Below are 24286 nucleotides of genomic sequence, written 5' to 3'. Positions count from 1 at the left end.
CAACAATAAATACCATACGACAATACACTGCAAAGTCGCTGATTTATTAAAAAAAAATGGTCAAAGTTATTTTTTTCTCATTATGCACTGTGTGCTGCAGGATTTTTTTTTAGACTGTGCACACTGACCACATAGACCCATTCTTTCATATGAAGGCTTACCAGCTTTCTCCCACTAGATTTGAGGCCGCTAGAATTTATGAGTACTAGTACGTCAAAAACCCCTACGCATAAGACGTACTAGTACGACGAAAACCCTCAAAGGGTTAACTGACCATATCAGGACCCAGATATCACAGAGATGCTAACCATCATAGAATTAAAAAATAAAAAAAAAAATGATGCTATAAGCCATGCCATATTATGTAAAAGCTGCAAGCTATGTATATTGCATATTGACTGGTCTAAATCTTACTTGCACCCAAAATAATATACGTATATCTTTTTTTCGATCTAAGCCGGGGGTTGACATGGACTTGCCCCGCATGGGCCAGTAGGCCTGCTGCAGTGTTCCTTCTTTCTTATGTTCTTAAAGTACCAGCAGTCTCCCACTGAGGCAAGATGACCTATAAAGAAACATAAAAGTTTTTCTTTTAAATTTAGTAATTTATACAGAAAGGGTTACTAGCCCCTTGCTTCCAGCATTTTAGTTGCCTCTTATGATACACATGGCTTACAGAAGAAGGATTCTTTTCACTTTCCCATGGAGGATAATATATCTCTATCTTTTAAAAAAATACCCTATTTCACAAATTTGCAGACATGTGAACAACAGCAGCAGTTGGTGGATGCTGGTGGAGCAGATCTAGTGGCCTGCATGCTGTGTTCTCCTGTGTCCAGAGTTCAGCTACCTGCTTTACACTGCTTGGCTGCAATGTGTTACAAGTATGATTCACAACCCTCTGTGCACGTTTATATTTACCGATAAATTCTTTTTGGAGTATGTGACTAGTTAATGGTCCAAGTTGCACAGAAACATCATCAGAAGTTTCTTTCTAGAAATGTGCAGGTTATTTGTGTAGTGTTCTGGTCATTGTACTGTGTCTTCTTACAGACGGGCCCCGCTTATACAGCAGATTAGGTTCCAGGCTGCTGTTGTAATGTGAAAATTCCTGCAAAGTGAAACAGCCTTTTTTCACTTTCAAATGCATGATAACATGTTTACACTATCATATATTAAGTGACCAATAGAGCTAGGCCTTAAAAATGGATATACAGTACACGCATTACTTCCCTTAAAATATTTTCATTCTTAGCTTATAGTGAGTGGTGAATATATTTATTGTATGAAGTCAGAATAAATGAAGAATGAGTATAATTGAAAGCCGCTGCATTAGCAAAATGTTGTAAAGCAAAGTGCTGTAAAGCTGGGCCTGCCTGTATTCTTTAAATTCTCTCCACTTATGGCTTAGGGCTTGCTGCTTCCACCAGGGTTTTATGATCACTGGGTTGCTTACAAAGACCTAGAAGAAATTTTAAAGGACTTCTAATATCAGTCGTTTAATTTTTTTAACTGCTACAGGATAGTTTAGTTTTGTTAATGCTATTTGTTGTTTTAGTAAGTATGTGGAAGAGTTCTTATTCTTTGTATTAAATGCAGGATTTTAACCTCTTAGGTACATGGTACATGTGCATGTAGCTAGGAAATCTTTTATTACATAGACCACTAGTTAACTTTTTGGTCCCAGTTATCTGTAAATTTGAAGCTTCCTTCATTTCTTAGTTTTAATGTAGACATAAGCTGGGGATATTTGCTGTTTAGAGGGTTATGCAGAGCATTTCAGGCAAATTAGGACAATTTTATCCCAGGATGCAACCCACACCAGTCGACTAATACCCAGGTACCCATTTAACTAATGGGTGAACATGGACAACAGGTGTAAGGAAACATGCTTAATGTTTCCACCCTTGCCGGGAATCGAACCACAGACCCTCAGAGTGTGAAGCGAGAGCTTTGCCTACCAGGCCATGGGCCTGTGATTGATATCTGACCCCTGAATTGAAAAATAACCATAGAATTTCATTCAAAATGTGCTCATTCTTTCATATCAATGCAGGAGGGACACACACATACAGCACCTTCTTTTCGGTGTTCCACATTTTCGTTGGCTTCAAATTGAGCCATTGTTCATTATGTTCCACCTGCCGGCAATCAGTTGAAAGCCAGTGAAAATGTGGAACACTGAAAAAAAAGTGCTGTATATGTAGTACCCTCCTATTAGCAATATTTAAAGAGCTGCAGTCAAATTTTTATAAACTACTAGTGCAGCATTTTCTAATACCCAAGTTTTCATTATTCATGGAACCTCCAGGAACCTAACTTCTGAAAATTACAAGGTTCAACTGTGCTCGTACCTTTTGGTTTATTTTTCCATGTGAGTTTGTTTGTACCAATTATGTAATGCTTTTGTACCAGTTATGTAATGCTCTATTTCAGTATGTCAGTACACTGTGTGTCTTCAAAATGTAATTTAAACATATGAATAAGTACAGTCTTTTTCTTATTTTTTTCAACAGGAATGAAAGAGTGTCATCTATTCTAGCTACCAAAAGCTATGGTGGGAAAGCTGTGCCTGACCTGCTGGTGGGACTGATGGCTCGGGACCGTCCTCGAGATATGCAGCTCGCAGCTGCCACTTCACTTACGTTTCTGCATCGTGCTGGAGCACTCTCTGCCGATGACCCGAAAATCATATTTAAAACATTACAGTGTTTGGTGAGTTCGAGAATGAGCTGAGTGCTCATTGAGACAGCCTCCCGTGATCCAGGAATCACAGGTCCTATAATTTTTCTCACGGTAAAACTAATAATCCTGACTCACGAAATCAGTAATAACAGGGTTGCAAGCAGACCACAGAATGGGTGGGGTCCGAACCCATAGCGAGTGAGTCATAAAACTCCAGGCCAGTGTGTAAGCCACTGGGCCAGCTGGCTACAATAAGATTCATCTAACTAGGTATATTTCTATACATCCCATGCATTCCATCTGTTATCAGCTCCAGAGACTCCTTAAAACTGGCAAGATTTCAAAATAATTTTTTTGTGATATCTGCCAAGTACTAATGTATCTCAAAATTCAAAATGCTGGTCATAATATCTTATGACTCATGTCTTCCTTGTTCTGAGCCACTGAACTATAATTCTTCTTCTTTCAACAAACCGGCTGTATCCCACCGAAGCAGGGTGGCCCAAAAAGAAAAACGAAAGTTTCTCTTTTAAAATTTAGTAATTTCTACAGGAGAAGGGGTTACTAGCCTTGAACTATAATTATTTCTTTCTTTCAACGCACCAGCCGTATCCCACTGAGGTGGGGTGGCCCAAAAAGAAAAACAGAAGTTTCTCATTTTAAATTTAGTAATATATACAGGAGAAGAGGTTACTAGCCCATTGCTCCCGGCATTTTAGTTGCCTCTTGCAACACGCATGGCTTGCGGAGGAAGAATTCTGTTCCACTTCCCCATGGAGATAAGATGAAATAAACAAGACTAAGAACTAGAAAGAAAATAGAAGAAAACCCAGAGGGGTGTGTATATATGTGCTTGTACATGTATGTGTAGTGTGACCTAAGTGCAAGTAGAAGTAGCAAGACATACCTTAAATCTTGCATGTTCATGAAACAGAAAAAAGGACACCAGCAATCGTACCATCATGTAAAACAATTACAGGCTTTCATTTTACACTCACTTGGCAGGACGGTAGTACCTCCCTGGGCGGTTGCTGTTTACCAACCTACTTCCTAGGTTGAACTATAATTATCTGTATAATATTTTGTCCTCTAGGCTCAGCCCACGCACTTTCAAACCTCTACTCTACTCCAAGGCTTTCTCTCCACATCAGACATAATAAAGGAGGAAGGAGATTTTGTAGATGCAAATATAATTTTTTGGCATGTAAAGAGGATAGAGAGGAATAGGATGATGAAGAGGGCATATAAATCTTGCCAGAGCCAAGCCTCTGGCAAAACAGTAATAGTGAATGATGGTGAGAGTGTTTCTTCTTTTCTGGGCCACCATGCCTTGGCGGGAGATGGCCGGCATGTTAAAAAATAAAAGTAATACAGTAATAATAATAATAAAGTTGTGGAGTTCCTAAAGTTCCTCATCCTCTAGTATTGTCAAAAATTCTCTTGATTTTTTTTTAACATGCTGGCCATCTCCCACTGAGGCAGATTGACCCAAAAAAGAAACACTTTCACCATCATTTACACTATCACTGTCTTTCCAGAGGTGCGCATATATGACAATTTAGATGTCCCTCTTGATTTATTATTACTAATTACTGTAATGTCACAACCAACAGGTACGGATGTGTCGGCGAGATCGAGAAGTGTGGGAGCGGGTGGAGGCGGCCAACACTCTGGCATACCTAACAGAAGTGAGCACAGAGCTACAGAGAACAGCAGCCATGACTGACCATCTCATACACACCATGAATGATTATCTTAAAGATACTACTTCATCAGCTGGAGCCAGTGCTCCCCAGGGAATTTGTGGATCACCTATTGTGAGTTACCTTCTTGGACATTCCATCATTATTAAGTATAAAAACAAATTTGTTTTTCATGTATGCGTAAGGGAATATATATAATGGGATTTGAACCCATGGTGAGTGAGTCGTAAAACTCCTTTTGGGAATATTGGTACAGTGGAACCTCGGTTTACATTTGCCCTGGTTTTAGTCGAATTCTGCTTTCATCAGACTTTCTGGAATGAATTAATGACGAACACCGAGGTTTCACCATACTTAATCATTCTTTATTGTATTGTCTTCATTTAGCAGCAGTTGGTAGTATAATTGTAGTAATATTTATCATCATGAGCCTTGTATATATGCAAGTGCATGGTAAAGCATATCACTAATGGATTTATCTGACCATGATGAAAATAGATGTAAAATGCTATCAGTTTTTTAATGCCAGTAGTTTGCCACTTAGCTTTATTAAGAGTTTGTATACATGATGGTGCTTGATAGGATGTATAAATAATAGTAAGTGATAGAATGTGTTAAAGAAATATGATGAATAACTTTGATCTCCCACCACTCCCACTCACTGCTACTCATAACTATGTGATGCTTACCAAACTTACATCACTTTTCCTCACTAAATTACAGCAAGACAGTGATGGAGTGAGTGATGATGAAAGTGTTTCTTCTTTGTTGGGTCACCATACTGAGGTGGAAGATGGCCAGTTTATTAAAAAAAAAAATGTATGGGTAAAGATCCAGGGAAATCAGTAGTTGGACTCAAGTTCTGGAGGTAAGAAGGCAGTACCTTCACTCTGGAGGAGGTGTATGCCTTTGATGGGTTTAGAGAGTTTCTCCTACTCTCACAACCTGGTCAACCAGGCTGTTGCCACTGGCAGCGTGCCAGCAGGGTAATCTGAATTGTGATGTCAAGACATTTCTGGCAAGAGAGTGATGAATGATTGATGGTGAATGTGTTTCCTTCTCTGGGTCACCCTGCCTTGGTGGGAGACAACTCTTAAGGTAAAAATAAATCTCTGGGTAGCTGTTTGTCTAGTGTTGACTTTTGTAATGCCTGTATATTTGTACCTATTTTTGAATGAAGAATTTTTCTTGAAACTTTGGTTCATCTCAAAGAGTTATATTTTTTTCTGAGGACAAAAAAAAAAATCTGATTATCTGAAGAATGATTCCAAACTTAGTGCTTTATTGTAGTAACCTGGCCCAGAGATGGGCTGAGGAAGTAGGAAAACTCTCAAAACTATCTCCCAGCATACATAAGGGGGATTGCCAATAGACCCTTGGCTGTCTTCAAGAGAGAGCTGGATAGGTACCTAAAGCCAGTACCTGACCAACCAGGCTATGGTTCGTACATTGGATTGCATGCAGTTGGCAGTAACAACCTGGTTGATCAGGCCCTGATCCACTGCAAGGCCTGGTCATGGACAGCCTTGCAGTGGATCATAGGTAATGTATATAAGTGAGGTGTGTAAGTGGAAGAGCGACATACATGAATCATCCAAGAACGTATGTTAATAGGCAGTGAAGTGAGGAGGAAGAAAATCAAGAAAGTAACTGAGAAATATTGCAGTCCCAATACAGTTCAAGCATAAAAATTTGGAATTTGATTCTTCAGAGAATTGAACATTAATGTTGGTACCTGGCTATTGATGTCTTTGATTTGTATGGTAATTATTCCTTAAAAAATTTTCTTAGATGTTATCTCAAGTCAGATGGATCATAGGCCTGCTCTGAGCAATCTGTACTTTCAGTACTTGACTCCATTTTTTTTTTTCTAACATGCTGGCCATCTCCCACCAAGGCAGGGTGGCCCAAGAAAGGAATACTTTCACCATCATTACCTCTATCATCATCTTGTTGGAAGCATATAATGATCAAAAGAAGTTATGAAGAGCTTACACAACTGACCTTGTTTAAATTCTAAGTTTTAATTTAGTTTAAAAGAAACATTGAAATAATTTTTTGCCTCCTTTTTATATAACACTTCTATTTGCAGTCATGTCGACAATACGACAACCCAAGCACATGGCCTGAGTTGATGCTAGAAGCTGCTCTAAAGGTATATGCTTCTCTAGGAGCTAACGATGAAGATATTAGACAAAGAGTTATTAAAACTGATGGCCTGATGAACACCATAGTAACTTCCCTATCTGCAGCGTGTCCAGCAGTTCAGCTTGCAGCAGTCAGATGTCTCCACTCTCTCTCAAGATCTGTACATACACTTAGGACAACTTTTCAGGTAAAATTTTAGATGTAAAATATAAGACCTTGATATGACAGACCTTTACCCTCCCCCTCTCAAGAGAGGGGGAGGGTAAAGGAGGTTTTGTGGGCGAGGGGCTTGGACTTCCAGCAAGCATGCGTGAGTGTGTTAGATGGGAGTGAATGGAGACGAATGGTATTTGGGACCTGACGAGCTGTTGGAGTGTGAGCAAGGTAATATTTAGTGAAGTGATTCAGGGAAATCGGTAATTTTTATATAGCTGGACTTGAGTACTAGAAATGGGAAGTACAATGCCTACATTTTAAAGGAGGGATTTGGGATATTGGCAGTTTGAAGGGATATATTGTGTATCTTTATATGTACATGTATATGCTTCTAAACTGTTGTGTTCTGGGCACCTCTGCAAAAACAATGATTATGTATGAGAGAGGTGAAAGTGTTGAATGATGATGAAAGTATTTTCTTTTTGGGGATTTTCTTTATTTTTGGGTCACCCTACCTTGGTGGGAGACAGCCAACTTGCTAAAAAAAAAAAAAATGAAGATTTGACATTTGATAGCATTTTTAATCATTTTAAAAAATAGTTTTGCACTAGTCTTCATTGTTGATACACTGACTGATTTACTACTATAATTTTGGCCAGGACCACATGGTATGGAGACCTCTCATGACAGTACTGAAAACGTCCAGCAGTGAAGAGTTAGTGACAGTAGCCTCCTCCACGCTCTGCAACCTCCTCCTTGAATTTTCACCATCTAAAGAGCATATTTTGGATCAGGGAGCTGTAGAGTTTCTTTGTGGTCTTACAAGACGGCCACACCCAGGACTCAGATTAAATGCTGTGTGGGCTTTAATGAATATGGCTTTCCAAGCTGAGCATAGAGTGAAGGTTAGTGAATCATTTGTCAGTGTGTTAGTTAATGTTTTCTTAGATTGTACTGCTTGTAGTTGCCTCCTGGAGCAAGAAGCAATGGTCTGGATCAGGGGTACTTAACCTTTTTACGATTCTAGACCATCAAAAGGATAAGCAAAACACCAACAGAAACGAGTACATTGTCAACCATTTAGAGTAGTACCTAACCTTTCTCCCATTGCAGACCCCCAGTGGATTGCCCAACATGTCCCCATACCCCCTTCACCAGACTGTCAAAATCATCATCACCAATCCTATTAGGTACCAGTATGACTTCAAAAGATGTCAATAATTTGGTTTTACTTTACACATGGATAGCTAGGAGCAAAACAGCTGGTAGTTTATTCTAATCTAACAGCAAATTTTATTAAAAGTGTTCAGAGATTGAGTTCTATACCCCCCATTATATGGTTTCCATACCCCCAAGGGATATGGATACCCCTGGTTAAGAACCCTTGGTCTAGATGATCAGAAATTCATGGAAGCCTCTAATCAGATCTGGCTATGAGAGGTGAAAGTACTTGAGCCCTGCAACAGGTGATACAATACACAGGTAATACAAGTATGTTATTAGTAGACACACACTCAAAGAGAAGGTAAGAGTCAAAAGCAAATATCACTAGAACGAATGATGATGAAAGTATTTTCTTTTTGAGGATTTTCTTTCTTTTTGGGTCACCCTGCCTCGGTGGGAGACGGCCGACTTGTTAAAAAAAAAAAAAATTAATGATCCTTCCTTATTTTTGGATGAAAGATTCTAAGTCGTCGCCTTCTTTCAACATTTATATTAAAGTCCAGGTGTCTTCTTTCAAGAAGACACCTTTAGTAATGTATACAGGAGAAGGGCTTAGTATCCCCTTGCTCCTGGCATGTTAGTCGCGTCTTGCAACATGCATGGAAGATTCTACGTATCATAGTGAAAATAAGTTATATAGTGAACTTCAGGGTAAGAGAAGAGAAGTTCAAAGAAGATTAGCAGCTGTGGTAAGCAAGTGCACGATTAACCTTACTTTGGATGAGTTCCGAGAGTCTTTCTACTCCCGGAGCCCGGCCATGGGCCAGGCTCATCTGATGCTTGCCTGGTCAACCAGGCTGTTGCTGCTGGTGGCCCACTGCCCCACATATCCATCACAGCCTGGTTGCTCTGGCACCTTGGTATGAATATAGCATAAACAGTTCACGAGAAGCAGCAACGAGCAACACTGAGTGGAAGTAATGTTAGGAGGGAATGAGTGCCACTGTCTGTGACATCTCAAAAAGGCTGTACTGAACATTGAGTCAGTGAAGGGTCCAGATGCTGCAGTAGATGATGTGCTATAATATGGTATACCTGGAGAGGGTTTTGGGGGTCAACACCCCCGCGGCTCAGTCTGAGACCAGGCCTCGTGGTGGATCAGGGTCTGATAAACCAGGCTGTTACTGCTGGCCACACGCAAACCAACGTACGAACCACAACCCAGCTGGTCAGATACGTACTGACTTTAGGTGCCTATCCAGTGCCTTTTTGAAGACAGCCAGGGGTCTATTGGTAATCCCCTTTACATATGCTGGGAGGCAGTCGGTACTAATTCAGTATATTGTATAGTCTAAAGAATAGTGTAAAATGATATGTTGCTTTGAATAACTAAGCTGCTTTGTTTATGTACTGTATTACTCTTATTTTATCTAAGCAAATGGGAAGTTGATAATTATTAGGATAGTTATTAATACATATGAAGATATTAAATAATAGATCTTGGTGTTGCAGGTTTCCATTTTGCATCACCTGGGAACAGACCAAATATTCCGACTGTTGTCAGATACAGATGTACACATCCTCATGAAAACGTTGGGACTTCTTCGCAATCTGCTCTCCACCAAAGGGCACATTGACCAAATTATGCAGTGTCACGGAAAAGAAATTATGCAGGTTAGTCAGTGAGTCCTAAAATTCATAGTCTGTGAATAATATCCAGTAGACCCACATATTTTGCTTCCTTTGTTTGCATGATTTCATTATTATGCCATTCAAAAATTGTAACCCGAAAAAATTAAGTGATGCAGAAAGCCTTGTCTTTACACACCATAAATTTAAAAAATTTACGTAACAAAAAATTTGGTTACCACATACACGCTGGAGATTTTTAGTGTGTCCACTGTATAACCAGGCGACCAGTACCCCTTCAACCTAAAGTCTTTTTTTTTCAATCATGTCTATTAGACATCCTAACTTGTATCACACATTTTTCTTTTTTTCACCATACCAGTCATCTACTGAGGCAGGGTGACTCAAAAAAGAAGAAACCTTATAAAGTTTTCTTTTTATTACCTTTCAGTAATTTTTACAGAAGGGGTTACTAGCTCCTTGCTCCTGACATTTAAGTCACCTCTTACAACACACACGGGTTACAGAGGAAAGATTCTTGTCTGCTTTTCCATAGAGTATTACACACACATATGATGCTGAAATCATGTAAAATCCTTGTGTCAGAGCAGTCGGAAAGGTGTATTCAATATGCACTAACAGTTTAACAATGCATCCACAAGCGTACTGTTCATATAGTACGCTTGTAGATGCATATTTCTACGACTTCTATCTTGATGTTTCTACTTGAGATGCGATTCTACATTAATTGCACATCCTGGTGATTATAGAGAAAGTGTGAAAACAAGAACAGTACAATAAGCTTGGCAGTGAGGAAAAATTTAGTTTGGAGTGAATGTTTTCTGCTATTCTCCCTCCCTCCCTCAAACATTGCTGTGTATCTCTGGTTTCATCCTAGAGTAAAAGCAAGATTTGACAGTTTTACTCTCCAACACTTTGTTTTTGTGAATACAGCATATTAATAATTCAGCACTAATACACTTAAAATTTTGTCCAATTTTTATTTGCTGTGATTGATTGAGGCCAGTAATGCCACATAGAGGGTAAAGGTAATCTCACCCATAATATTGTTAGTAATTTCTTGTATTATTTTCTGTCCCTTACATTTACTTGTCAGATATGACTCCCTCTCTCTTTCTCCTCTCTTTAGCCTGATGAATAGCTATTCTCACTAATGTTTTCTTTATTTTCAGGCCATAATTTTGATTCTTGAAGGGGAACACTCAGCTGAAGTCAAAGAACAAGCACTTTGTATCCTGGCTAATATTGCTGATGGAGATATGGCAAAAAATGCTATTATGTCAAATGAAGATGTGCTCAAGAAGTTAATGAATTACATGGTAAGTATTGTAAAATCTTCAGATGAAACATTTTAGATAATCTTGTTGTTCTTTGCCCTTACACTTTAAACAGACATAAATGTTGAAGGAGCAAAGGGGCTACTTACCCCTCCTCCTATATAAATTACTAAATGTAAAAAGAAAAGCGTTCTTTTTTTCTGTTTTGGTCACCCTGCCTCGGTAGGATACGGCTGGTGCATTGGAAAAAAAAAATGCTAAAGCTTCTTGTTTATGTGTTTCTGTGATAGAACATTTAGTTTAAATGCATACATAAGAGAGAGTATTTTTTCAGGTTATACCAAATGTAAAACTTCAAATAGCAGCAACTTTCTGTATAAGTAACCTCATTTGGAATGTGGAAGAAGGCGCAGCAGAGAGACAAAATAAACTTCGGGACATGGGTGTTTATAAGCTACTACAAAACCTCATGACAACAACTGATACAGCACTATTTGATAAGTAAGTCCTCATAATGTTGCTATATTGAACTAGTATTATCTCAGGGAGGTACTATTGTACTCTCTTAGGAATGTGAAACAGAAGCCTAATGTTTTGCATTCTTGGAAAATTATTGATTTTTCCTTTCTGTCTCATAAACATATAAGATGAAGGGTAAATTTTACAAACTTCTACTTACATTCAGTATATACTTTATTTTCCTGTTTCCTAATATATTTTAGTTTCGTAATATTTCCTTTCCAGCTTAGAAGGCCAGATGTAAGATCGGCATGCAGGGTGAGGCATTACTGTATTCAGTTTGTCAGGACAGAAAATGGTTAATAAGGAACTTGTTTCTTTTTGATATTTTACTCACTTTTTTAAGATACTTTGACAACTACACTTGTGACTGTGATAGGTCTATAATTTTAATGTTTAATGATGCTCTATGGAGAACCTTGCTTATCCTGTGATGAGTAGTTCTTCTTTTAATATTCTTTAATATTGTCTGTATCATAAATATGCAAGATTACAGGTATGTCTTGCTACTTCTACTTACACTTAGGTCACACTACACATACATGTACACATTTATTTATACACACTCATCTGAGTTTTCTTTGATTTTATCTTAATAGTTCTTGGTCTTATTACTTTTCCTTTTATATCCATGGGGAAGTGGAATAAGAATCTTTCCTCCGTAAGCCATGCGTGTTGTAAAAGTCAACTAAAATGCCGGGAATAATGGGCTAGTAACCCCTTTTCCTGTAAAGATTACTAAAAAGAATAAGAAGAAGAAAATTGTCAAAGTGGGAAGTCTGAATGTGCATGGATGTTGTGCAAATGATAAGAAAGAGATGATTGTGGATGTTATGAATGAGAAGAAGCTGGATGTCCTGGCTTTAAGTGAAACAAAGCTGAAGGGGGTGGGAGAGTTTCAATGGAGAGGAATAAATGGGATTAGGTCAGGGGTTTCAAATAGAGTTAGAGCTAAAGAAGGAGTAGCAATAATGTTGAAGGATAAGCTATGGCAGGAAAAGAGGGACTATAAATGTATTAATTCAAGGATTATGTGGAGTAAAATAAAGATTGGATGTGAAAAGTGGGTTATAGTAAGCGTGTATGCACCTGGAGAAGAAAGAAGTGTAGGGGAGAGAGAGAGATTTTGGGAAATGTTGAGTGAATGCGTGGGGAGTTTTGAATCAAGTGTGAGAGTAATGGTGGTTGGGGATTTCAATGCTAAAGTGGGTAAAAATGTTATGGAGGGAGTAGTAGGTAAATTTGGGGTGCCAGGGGTAAATGTAAATGGGGAGCCTTTAATTGAGCTATGTGTAGAAAGAGATTTGGTAATAAGTAATACATATTTTATGAAAAAGAGGATAAATAAATATACAAGGTATAGGTCACACTACACATACATGTACACGTTTATTTATACACACTCATCTGAGTTTTCTTTGATTTTATCTTAATAGTTCTTGGTCTTATTACTTTTCCTTTTATATCCATGGGGAAGTGGAATAAGAATCTTTCCTCCGTAAGCCATGCGTGTTGTAAAAGTCAACTAAAATGCCGGGAACAATGGGCTAGTAACCCCTTTTCCTGTAAAGATTACTGAAAAGAATAAGAAGAAGAAAATTGTCAAAGTGGGAAGTCTGAATGTGCATGGATGTTGTGCAAATGATAAGAAAGAGATGATTGTGGATGTTATGAATGAGAAGAAAGTGGATGTCCTGGCTTTAAGTGAAACAAAGCTGAAGGGGGTGGGAGAGTTTCAATGGAGAGGAATAAATGGGATTAGGTCAGGGGTTTCAAATAGAGTTAGAGCTAAAGAAGGAGTAGCAATAATGTTGAAGGATAAGCTATGGCAGGAAAAGAGGGACTACAAATGTATAAATTCAAGGATTATGTGGAGTAAAATAAAGATTGGATATGAAAAGTGGGTTATAGTAAGCGTGTATGCACCTCGAGAAGAGAGAAGTGTAGAGGAGAGAGAGAGAGATTCTGGGAAATGTTGAGTGAATGCGTGGGGAGTTTTGAATCAAGTGTGAGAGTAATGGTGGTTGGGGATTTCAATGCTAAAGTGGATAAAAATGTTATGGAGGGAGTAGTAGGTAAATTTGGGGTGCCAGGGGTAAATGTAAATGGGGAGCCTTTAATTGAGCTATGTGTAGAAAGAAATTTGGTAATAAGTAATACATATTTTATGAAAAAGAGGATAAATAAATATACAAGGTATGATGTAGCACGTAATGAAAGTAGTTTGTTAGATTATGTATTGGTAGATAAAAGGTTGATGGGTAGGCTCCAGGATGTACATGTTTATAGAGGGGCAACTGATATATCGGATCATTATTTAGTTGTAGCTACAGTTAGAGTAAGAGGTAGATGGGAAAAGAGGAAGGTGGCAACAACAAGTAAGAGGGAGGTGAAAGTGTATAAACTAAGGGAGGAGGAAGTTCGGGGGAGATATAAGCGACTGTTGGCAGAAAGGTGGGCTAGTGCAAAGATGAGTAGTGGGGGGGTTGAAGAGGGTTGGAATAGTTTTAAAAATGCAGTATTAGAATGTGGGGCAGAAGTTTGTGGTTATAGGAGGGTGGGGGCAGGTGGAAAGAGGAGTGATTGGTGGAATGATGAAGTAAAGGGTGTGATAAAAGAGAAAAAGTTAGCTTATGAGAGGTTTTTACAAAGCAGAAGTGTTATAAGAAGAGCAGAGTATATGGAGAGTAAAAGAAAGGTGAAGAGAGTGGTGAGAGAGTGCAAAAGGAGAGCAGATGATAGAGTGGGAGAGGCACTGTCAAGAAATCTTAATGAAAATAAGAAAAAAATTTGGAGTGAGTTAAACAAGTTAAGAAAGCCTAGGGAAAGTATGGATTTGTCAGTTAAAAACAGAGTAGGGGAGTTAGTAGATGGGGAGAGGGAGGTATTAGGTAGATGGCGAGAATATTTTGAGGAACTTTTAAATGTTGAGGAAGAAAGGGAGGCGGTAATTTCATGCACTGGTCAGGGAGGTATACCATCTTTTAGGAGTGAAGAAGAGCAGAATGTAAGTGTGGGGGAGGTACGTGAGGCATTACGTAGAATGAAAGGGGGTAAAGCAGCTGGAACTGATGGGATCATGACAGAAATGTTAAAAGAAGGGGGGGATATAGTGTTGGAGTGGTTGGTACTTTTGTTTAATAAATGTATGAAAGAGGGGAAGGTACCTAGGGATTGGCAGAGAGCATGTATAGTCCCTTTATATAAAGGGAAAGGGGACAAAAGAGATTGTAAAAATTATAGAGGAATAAGTTTATTGAGTATACCAGGAAAAGTGTACGGTAGGGTTATAATTGAAAGAATTAGAGGTAAGACAGAATGTAGGATTGCGGATGAGCAAGGAGGTTTCAGAGTGGTTAGGGGATGTGTAGATCAAGTGTTTACATTGAAGCATATATGTGAACAGTATTTAGATAAAGGTAGGGAAGTTTATATTGCATTTATGGATTTAGAAAAGGCATATGATAGAGTGGATAGGGGAGCAATGTGGCAGATGTTGCAAGTATATGGAATAGGTGATAAGTTACTAAATGCTGTAAAGAGTTTTTATGAGGATAGTGAGGCTCAGGTTAGGGTGTGTAGAAGAGAGGGAGACTACTTCCCAGTAAAAGTAGGTCTTAGACAGGGATGTGTAATGTCACCATGGTTGTTTAATATACAGTGGACCCCCGCATAACGATTACCTCCGAATGCGACCAATTATGTAAGTGTATTTATGTAAGTGCGTTTGTACGTGTATGTTTGGGGGTCTGAAATGGACTAATTTACTTCACAATATTTCTTATGGGAACAGATTCGGTCAGTACTGGCACCTGAACATACTTCTGGAGTGAAAAAATATCGTTAACCGGGGGTCCACTGTATTTATAGATGGGGTTGTAAAAGAAGTAAATGCTGGGGTGCTCAGGAGAGGGGTGGGATTAAATTATGGGGAATCAAATTCAAAATGGGAATTAACACAGTTACTTTTTGCTAATGATACAGTGCTTATGGGAGATTCTAAAGAAAAATTGCAAAGGTTAGTGGATGAGTTTGGGAATGTGTGTAAAGGTAGAAAGTTGAAAGTGAACATAGAAAAGAGTAAGATGATGAGGGTATCAAATGATTTAGATAAAGAAAAATTGAATATCAAATTGGGGAGGAGGAGTATGGAAGAAGTGAATGTTTTCAGATACTTGGGAGTTGACGTGTCGGCGGATGGATTTATGAAGGATGAGGTTAATCATAGAATTGATGAGGGAAAAAAGGTGAGTGGTGCATTGAGGTATATGTGGAGTCAAAAAACGTTATCTATGGAGGCAAAGAAGGGAATGTTTGAAAGTATAGTAGTACCAACACTCTTATATGGATGTGAAGCTTGGGTGGTAAATGCAGCAGTGAGGAGACGGTTGGAGGCAGTGGAGATGTCCTGTCTAAGGCCAATGTGTGGTGTAAATATTATGCAGAAAATTCGGAGTGTGGAAATTAGGAAAAGGTGTGGAGTTAATAAAAGTACTAGTCAGAGGGCAGAAGAGGGGTTGTTGAGGTGGTTTGGTCATTTAGAGAGAATGGATCAAAGTAGAATGATATGGAAAGCATATAAATCTATAGGGGAAGGAAGGCGAGGTAGGGTTCGTCCTCGAAAGGGTTGGAGAGAGGGGGTAGAGGAGGTTTTGTGGGCAAGGGGCTTGGACTTCCAGCAAGTGTGCGTGAGTGTGTTAGATAGGAGTGAATGGAGACGAATGGTACTTGGGACCTGACGATCTGTTGGAGTGTGAGCAGGGTAATATTTAGTGAAGGGATTGAGGGAAACCGGTTATTTTCATATAGTCGGACTTGAGTCCTGGAAATGGGAAGTACAATGCCTGCACTTTAAAGGAGGGGTTTGGGATATTGGCAGTTTGGAGGGATATGTTGTGTATCTTTATATGTATATGCTTCTAAACTGTTGTATTCTGAGCACCTCTGCAAAAACAGTGATTATGTGAGAGTGTTGAATGATGATGAAAGCATTTTCTTTTTGGGGATTTTCTTTCTTTTTTGGGTCACCCTGCCTCGGTGGGAGACGGCCGACTTGTTGAAAAAAAAAAAATGTAAAATATTACAGAAATCTGAAAGAGGGACAAAAGAGAGTGTAAAAATTACACCAGATAAAGAGTATGGTAGAATTATTATTGAAAGAATTAAGGATAAGACGTAGAGCAGGATCGCAGATAACAGGGAGGCTTTAGGAAGGGTAGGGGATACGTGAGGTATACCTGGAGGTTTCGAGGGTCAACGCCTCAGCGGCTCGGTCTGAGACCAGGCCTTGTGGTGGATCAGGGTCTGATCAACCAGGCTGTTACTGCTGGTCAGACGCAAACTGACATACAAACCACAGCCCGGCTGGTCAGGTACTGACTTAGGTGCCTGTCCAGTGCCTTTTTGAAGACAGCCAGGGGTCTATTGATAATCCCCCTTATGTATGCTGGGGGGCAGTTTAACAGTCTTGGACCCCTGACACTTATTGTGTTGTCTCTCAGTGTACTCGTGGCACCCCTGCTTTTCATTGGGGGATGTGTAGTCCAAGTATTTACATTGAAGCATATAAGTGAACAATATTTAGATAAAGGCAAGGAAGTTATCATTGCATTAATGGATTTAGAATGTAGAATAGTCTTATAGGCTAAGACATCTGATATGTTGATATCCAGGTTTTGTATTTCTTTTTTATTGAATTCATTCTTGCAGTTTTTAAATTTACATTTTTATTGTCTATCAGTCTCATAATTTTTCAAGTGATTTTGAGTTAATATAATGCCATAAATTACAATATGTGTATATATAACAAATAATAACTAAATAACAAAAAAGGCACAATACCGTGACTGGAACGATACACAAATAACCCGCACATAAAAGAGAGAAGCTTACGACGACGTTTCGGTCCGACTTGGACCGAAACGTCGTCGTAAGCTTTTCTCTTTTATGTGCGGGTTATTTGAGTATGTGTATATACCTTTGGTGAATTCCAAGTCTTTCTACCCCTGGAGCCCAGCCATGGACCAGGCTCATCTAGTATCTCCATGGGGATGTGGAGAAGAATCCTTCCTCCATAAGCCATGTGTGTCATAAGAGGTGACTGAAATGCCAGGAGCAAGGGGCTAGTAACCCCTTCTCCTGTATAAATTACTAGATGCCTTGGTAGGAGATGGCCGGTATGTTTATAAAAATATGTGCATGGGTGTGTATAGGTATATATTTTTTTTTTTTTTTTTTTTCAACAAGTCGGCCGTCTCCCACCGAGGCAGGGTATATATTTATATGTATATATACTGAATCTAATATATACATTTTGTCTTACCCCACAGAGTGAAGACAGCATTGCAGCAGTTTCACTAAGTGTGTAGCAGCTGATCCCAAGGAGTATGGTTTTCATAATGTGTATAGCGCTTGTGGCTCCCTCTACACAAGGGATCTTTTAGGTTGTTTAACATTGAACTCAAGCTACAATAGTGAGGCCATAGTCTTAAGTAAATTATTATATTCTTATGTATAGTACTTTACTTTTCAAGGAAAGTTTCTCATTATCAAATGTGCTTTGTCATCCAATGCTCATTCTGTATGTAAACATGTATATATTTATTATTGTTAAGGAGGAAAACTAGATAATATTTAAATGATAACTTTTTTAGCTTTATTTTTGTGAATGTATGTACAGTAAAGGAAAATGGGAGTTAAATAGCAATAGATGCGTGACTAATTTCATTTTTTAACTTTCAAGGAAGTGAAATTTTTTTGTACCTCTAATGTTAAGTATACCTGTTGTTGCCTGTATATTGTGCATTTTAGCATGATTTTGTTTATTCCTGTATTGAAATTATTTAAATAGGCAATGGCACATTTATAGACCATAAAGGAAACATATATGAGTATTATAAGATTCTCATTTGATACAATGAACCTTTTGTCATTTTTCACTAAAAAAAATTGCCTCATAACTAGTCTAGTCATGACACACGCCTTTTTTGACAAACCTTGAGCTTGGTAAACTGCATAGTTTATTCATAAGTATAATAATGAAATGAAGGCAGCCCTGCATTATAGTTGTATTGGTTTCCTTAGCTTAATGCACATTAGCTGTTATGTGATATTTCATTTCCATCAGTGATATACATTTGCCATTAAGTGATTGGTGTGGTTTGCAAAGCCTTTTACAATTGACTCGTGAAATGGCAATAACACATTTCTAAACATCTTGTTGAACAAAGTGGGGTTCAAACCCATGGCAAGCCAGCCCTAAAACTACCAAGCCATTGTGTTATCCACTGTACCATACCCAGTTTATATGATTCATTCATTATATGATTCAATCATTATATGATTCAAAGGTACTTTTGCAGAATTCAATATTAATGGCCTGATTGTGTTAAACACAGTTGCCATGGGCAACATATGGGCATTCCTTCCAGAGAAACTTAGCCTTTTGGCATCATCCCATTTCATAACACTACCTTGTGTGCCTTAGCTGCAGAAAAGGTATTCCATCAATAATTGATCATTCCATTGCTGGGGAGTGACCTTGATACTAGTGAAGGACTCTTTAAGTCAAGGAATTGGAGCTACCCATAGGAGTTATACAGTGCATTTCAGGCACCATATAACTGCTATGGGTTTAGCACTTCCCAGGAATATAAAAAAAATGGCTCTGGTTGACATCAGTGTTAGGTACATTAAGGCTAAGATCATAAAATCTGAAAAGAAAAATTATTTGTTAACTGATAATCAACCTGGATTTTGTAATTAGTCTAATTTATTAGCATTCTTCAGTTGCTTTTCATATTACAAGAATTAGGACTTAAAACAAAGAATTCCACCAGTATAGGGTACCTTGATTTCCACAAAACTATCAATAACTTTCTATACTACTTAAAATAGATTATTCAGTCACATAAAGCTGCATGGTATAGGAGACAGCTTTGAGTAAGTCTTTTTTTTTTTTTTTTTTTTTTTTTTTTACCAAAAAGTAGTGTATATCCAAGTGGTTGAAATTAACATATTGTTCCTAAGGAATCAGTACTCGGTTTAATATTTTTATGTATAGCTTGCTATTTTCTGTATTATTATTACAATCCCGGTCTGGAGTTTTGAGACTCTGACCGCGGGTTCAAATCCCGCCTGTGGTATGGTTTTATTACAATCCAAACTTATGTGCTGAACCCACAAGGGACATACAGCACTATTTTCTATAATATTGATTTGTTTTCCAAACAATATTTAGTTTTGAAAACTTAGTTTTGGTTCACCACGTTTGATTGAAAAGTATTATTTGTAAGGAATAAGACCACTGAAATATATTTATGAAGTTTCGAGTTGAATGTTTTTTTCATTTAGTTTCAGGATAATCTTTATCAATGTGATTGGTTATGACCCTTGTGGGTTTAGTGCTTAGTTCTGATTTTAATAATAATGTGATTGGTATGGTTTCAGATATAAATAAAATTGGCTTCCATCATTTAGTATAAAACGCATTAAAAATCATTAAAAAAGAGAATTTTTACCATTTCTTTGTTTAAGAAATTGTTAAATGCTACAAAATAACAAGAAGTAATGATTAAGAAATTGTTACATTTACTGCATATTATGCCATTAAAAGTAATTGTTTCCATTCCACTTGATAGCAGCAGTTGAAGACTAGATGTATAATTTAACATCTGAGGAAATTAATGAGCAGATATTAGGATTTCTTTCATTCTGCTCTTTCAAATTACTTTTCCAATTGTGCATAATAAAACTACAAAAACATAACAGTAAATACTTCAAAAAGCATTGCAAAAACACTACATAAAACACTGCAAAAAAAATACAAAAAAAAAAAAAAACACTGCCCTCTGAAGTTTTGCAAATACACAATGGTGAGTTTATCATGGCTACACTAATCAATTTTCTTTGTTTGAAATGTTGCATATATCTTCCCAATTCAAACTTGTCTAGTCACAAAGGGATGATCCTCACTCATCTCTTATGCATGAAGTTAAATAACAAAAAACCAACTAGAGAGCAATTACTACGAATATAGCATTTTTTGCAGACTCGGATATAAAGCAGGACATACACAGCTAATATACCTTATATTTATTTGAATAGGGATGCCTGTGCACTTCTTGTAAAACAGCTCTTGAATGAATGAAATTGAATGCATATCCTCCTCTGAGTCACCCTACCCTGATAATAACAAACTGATGTAGAAACCAATATACGTATTATTCAAGATAAATTTCTAGACAGTAGCTATATGTGATTACATGGGCAAGTTGTCATGACAGTACTAGTGTGAGGCAGACGTTACACTGAAGATTTTTCATTCTCCCTGGTGCAGTGTTACATTAGGTGGTTTTTACATTTTTCAAGTGGATTCTGACTATAAATACATTTGCAGTCTTCCGAGTGAGCTGGAGTATCAGTGTAGGGAAGGAAGTTTGAATAAATGGTTTAGAAAACCAACAAGTTGATAAATGAGGCACTTGTGTAACATTTGTGTATCTTTATTCTGGAAATGTTTTGCCAGCCAGTGTCTTCTTCAGTCCAATGCAAAGAGCAGTGGAAGAGTAATAGTAGTAGTGTGAGGTAATCAGTTCCTCAGCCTGTAGTCGATGTGTTAAGTCCATCAAGAGTGAACACATTGACCCCAAGCTGAGGGACTGATTACCTCAAACTCTTCCTCCTCTTCTACCTTTCTCTGTACTGCAGGACCTAGTTTATACAACAGGTTAGGTTCCAGGCTACTGCTGTAAAGCAAAAATTACTGTAAAGTGAAACAGCCTTTTTCACTTTCAAATGCATGTCTGCACTATCATATATTAAGTGAGCAATAGAGCTAGGCCTGAAAAATATATATATACAGTACTCAATTTACTTACCTTAAAAATATTTTCATCCTTAGTTTATAATGAATGGTGAATATATTTATTGTAGGAAGTCTGAATAAATGAAAAATGGGTATAATTGAAAACCGCCATATTAGCGAAATGCCATAGAGCAAAGCACTGTAAAGCGGGACCTGCCTGTATTGGACTGAAGAAGCCACTGGCTGGAAAAACTTTTCCAGACTAAAATTACCCAAATGTTGCATAAGTGCCTCATTTATCAAGGAAGGAAGTGTTCTTATACCTTTCTGAGTCCGTCTTCTTCGAGCTTTTGCACATATCACTTCCACACTTGTATGATATAAAATCAGGTGTATTTTCCAATTTTGAAGTGTTAAAATGCAATATAAAACAAACAAAAGACTAATTCCTTTCAAATAAAACTAAAATCTAGGTCATTTATTTATTTTTAAATATTTGAACATTAATTTCCTTCTGTAATTTGTACCCAGTACAGCAAGTGACTCAGGTGGCTTAAGTATTATTAAACACGATTGTGACTAGATGCTTCTGTAATCTCTTATTCGACTGTATGCTGCATTTGGTTAAGAGGTTCATATTGTTTGTATTCAATATTGAAAGGTAAATTACATAGCACATGCCAGTTATTTGCTACACATCTTTCAGTAAAGTCAGGAAAAATTTGGTAAAATCAAATGGAGTATGTTGTCCCAGTTATTGGCTGAAACAATTTGGATCAGTCATGTGATTTTTTCTACCCAATTTCAAGTGCAACCATCAGCTATTCGTAGTACCCAAGACTCCTTTGAAGTATATCACATTTTTTTTAAAGACTTCCACTGGATACTTTTCATAAAAAAAAATACTGCTGTATTCATTAAAAATACTGAGTTGAAGGCTAAAATTGGGTTACTTAAGAAGCTAGAATAACATATAATGTTCTGTATTTTTCTTTCCATTATGATTATAATAATGTTTCCATTATTCATTATATTTCATAATTTTCAAGGATGCCCAAGTATGTTTATTTTTCCGTGGCAAGAACTTCAGGTATACAATTAAGAGTAAAATCGAGGTTGACAAAAATTTCCATACTAAAGGAATATTAAGGAAAAAGTTCAAATGCATTTTTAGCATTTTAGCCTTTGTTCTTGAACTGTGTATTTTTTACAAAAAATGGTACACCATACTTTAGTTCAACTAAAATATTTGAAAATAAAAAGGATTTATTGCCAGTCTCATTTCTTTATTTACTTATAAATAAGCATCAAATATACATGAAATTAAAATAATATTTAAACTTTGGTTACTGATTGCTCGTTATTTGTCCTAACATTCTTTTTTTTTTATATTAGTGTACTGTATTATATAACTGCAGTGCTGTATGACCCTGGTGGTTTAGTGCTTACTTTTGATTATAATAATAATATAAGCCATTACTTTACATGGTTTTTTTTTTTTTATAATTATGGGAAGTGCTAAACCCTTAAGGGTCATGTAGCTACTTTACATGGTTAAAGGGAGAAGGTAGAAAAGGCTTGAGCATGCAGCAGCCTTGTGTTAGATATGTGTGACTAGAAAAAAGTAGTTTTAATGAATGTGCTGTTGGAATGTGAACAAGGTAGCTTTTATGAGGGAATTCAGGGAAACCAGTTAGCTGAACTTGCACACACACACACACACATGCATTATACATGTACAGTGGACCCTCGACTAACGATATTAATTGGTACCCGAGAACGAATATCATCAGTCGAGCTTTTTTAGCGTTAGCCGAGGCAAAATGTTAGCTTTAAAATGTATTGCTAGTCGGATTTAACGTTATACGATGCCATCGTTGGTCGAGGGTCCACTGTATATTTATATATATACATACACACACTCATTCTCACTATGTATAACCTTCCCCACCCCTCCTCCAGAGTAGTCATTGTACTTCCCACCTCCAGGACTTGAGTCCAGCTAACCAATTTCCCTAAATCCCTTCATAAATGTTATCTTGATCACACTCCAACAGATTGTTGAATGAATGACTGAATGTATATGTATGCAAGTATAATGTAAGAAAACAGCCAGGGATACACAAGACAATGGCAGGTGAGGAAAGCTGGCCTTGAGAAACCTTTGATTTTTTGTCCTATTAAGTGAAAAATAGTGCATATGAAGAGAAAAGGATCAGAATGGAAAAAGAAAATAAATGGATAAAAGAGAATATTAAAGTTAAAAATTCCTGAGTAAACCTGAGGGTTGAAGTTTAGAAACTGTGGATGTAAATAAAAGATTTGTAAAACCAAGCGCACACAGTATAAAACTTAAAATAATATAAAAGCTCATTTATAATCTTCGAGATCAGTCAGTTTGAATTGGAGGAAGTAAAAAAAAATTACTCGGCCAATTAGTTTTCTTAAATTAAAATTATTTTGAAAAGTGAAAGACAGCTGTTTAATTACCAAGTCAACACAGGTAAGTAGCCCCATTATAACTACTGAGACCTTTATTCAGGGGCATCCCTCAAGGGAGGCTCCTTGATGCTGGTGAGTGGCTCTTGATCTAGGGAATTGGATCTGAATTGAGCCTGAATACCTTCCATCTCCCCCCCCACATGCGCTGTATAATCCTATGGGTTTAGCGCTCCCCCATGATTATAATAATATTCAGGGGCAGCTCCACCCCTCAAGGGAGGTTCCTTGATACTGGTGAGGGGTTCTTGATCTAGGGAATTGGATCTGTGATCTAGTTTCCTGAATTAAGCCTGAATACCTCCTATTCCCCCCTCTGGGTTTAGTGATCCCCCATGATTATAATCAGGGGCAGATCCACAAATTATTATTATCAAAACTAAGTGCTAGACATCCACAGGTTTTCTACAGAGACGTCAGGGCTTCAGTATGGTAAGAGGAGGGAGCTGGGGGACCTGTCTTGTAAGAGCTTTATCATTATTATTTTTGGAGGCTGATGGAAATTTTAAGAGAGCTTCAGCTCGCCCCTGCCTCTAATTACAATTTATTATTTAATTATAATTCATGTTAAGTGCTAAACCCATGTGGGTTATTCATTGCAAGACATGGTGGAGGCTTGATGCTCCATCTGCTGAGTGCCAGACAGATGCCCTTCCTATTTGTACTTGCCTACACATCTT

General features: G+C 37.6%; 1 protein-coding gene across 2 annotated transcripts in view; it reads left to right on the top strand.

Moving 5' to 3' along the window:
• The window catches only part of LOC128698608 (armadillo repeat-containing protein 8), a 30131-nt gene extending 7675 nt beyond the window's left edge, over positions 1–22456 (top strand). For both annotated transcript variants that reach the window (XM_053790941.2, XM_053790939.2), the window contains exons 5-13: positions 760–884; positions 2517–2715; positions 4299–4502; positions 6481–6723; positions 7352–7597; positions 9369–9530; positions 10679–10825; positions 11118–11284; positions 17632–22456. In XM_053790941.2, coding sequence (XP_053646916.1) covers positions 760–884; positions 2517–2715; positions 4299–4502; positions 6481–6723; positions 7352–7597; positions 9369–9530; positions 10679–10825; positions 11118–11284; positions 17632–17662 — 1524 coding nt within the window. In that variant the 3' untranslated portion in view covers positions 17663–22456. The remainder of the gene's footprint in view (positions 1–759; positions 885–2516; positions 2716–4298; positions 4503–6480; positions 6724–7351; positions 7598–9368; positions 9531–10678; positions 10826–11117; positions 11285–17631) is intronic.
• The last annotated feature ends 1830 nt before the right edge of the window (positions 22457–24286 follow it).

This window comes from Cherax quadricarinatus, chromosome 88, assembly GCF_038502225.1.
Source record: "Cherax quadricarinatus isolate ZL_2023a chromosome 88, ASM3850222v1, whole genome shotgun sequence".
NCBI lineage: Eukaryota > Metazoa > Arthropoda > Malacostraca > Decapoda > Parastacidae > Cherax > Cherax quadricarinatus.
This window is presented reverse-complemented; position numbering and strand designations above follow the sequence as displayed.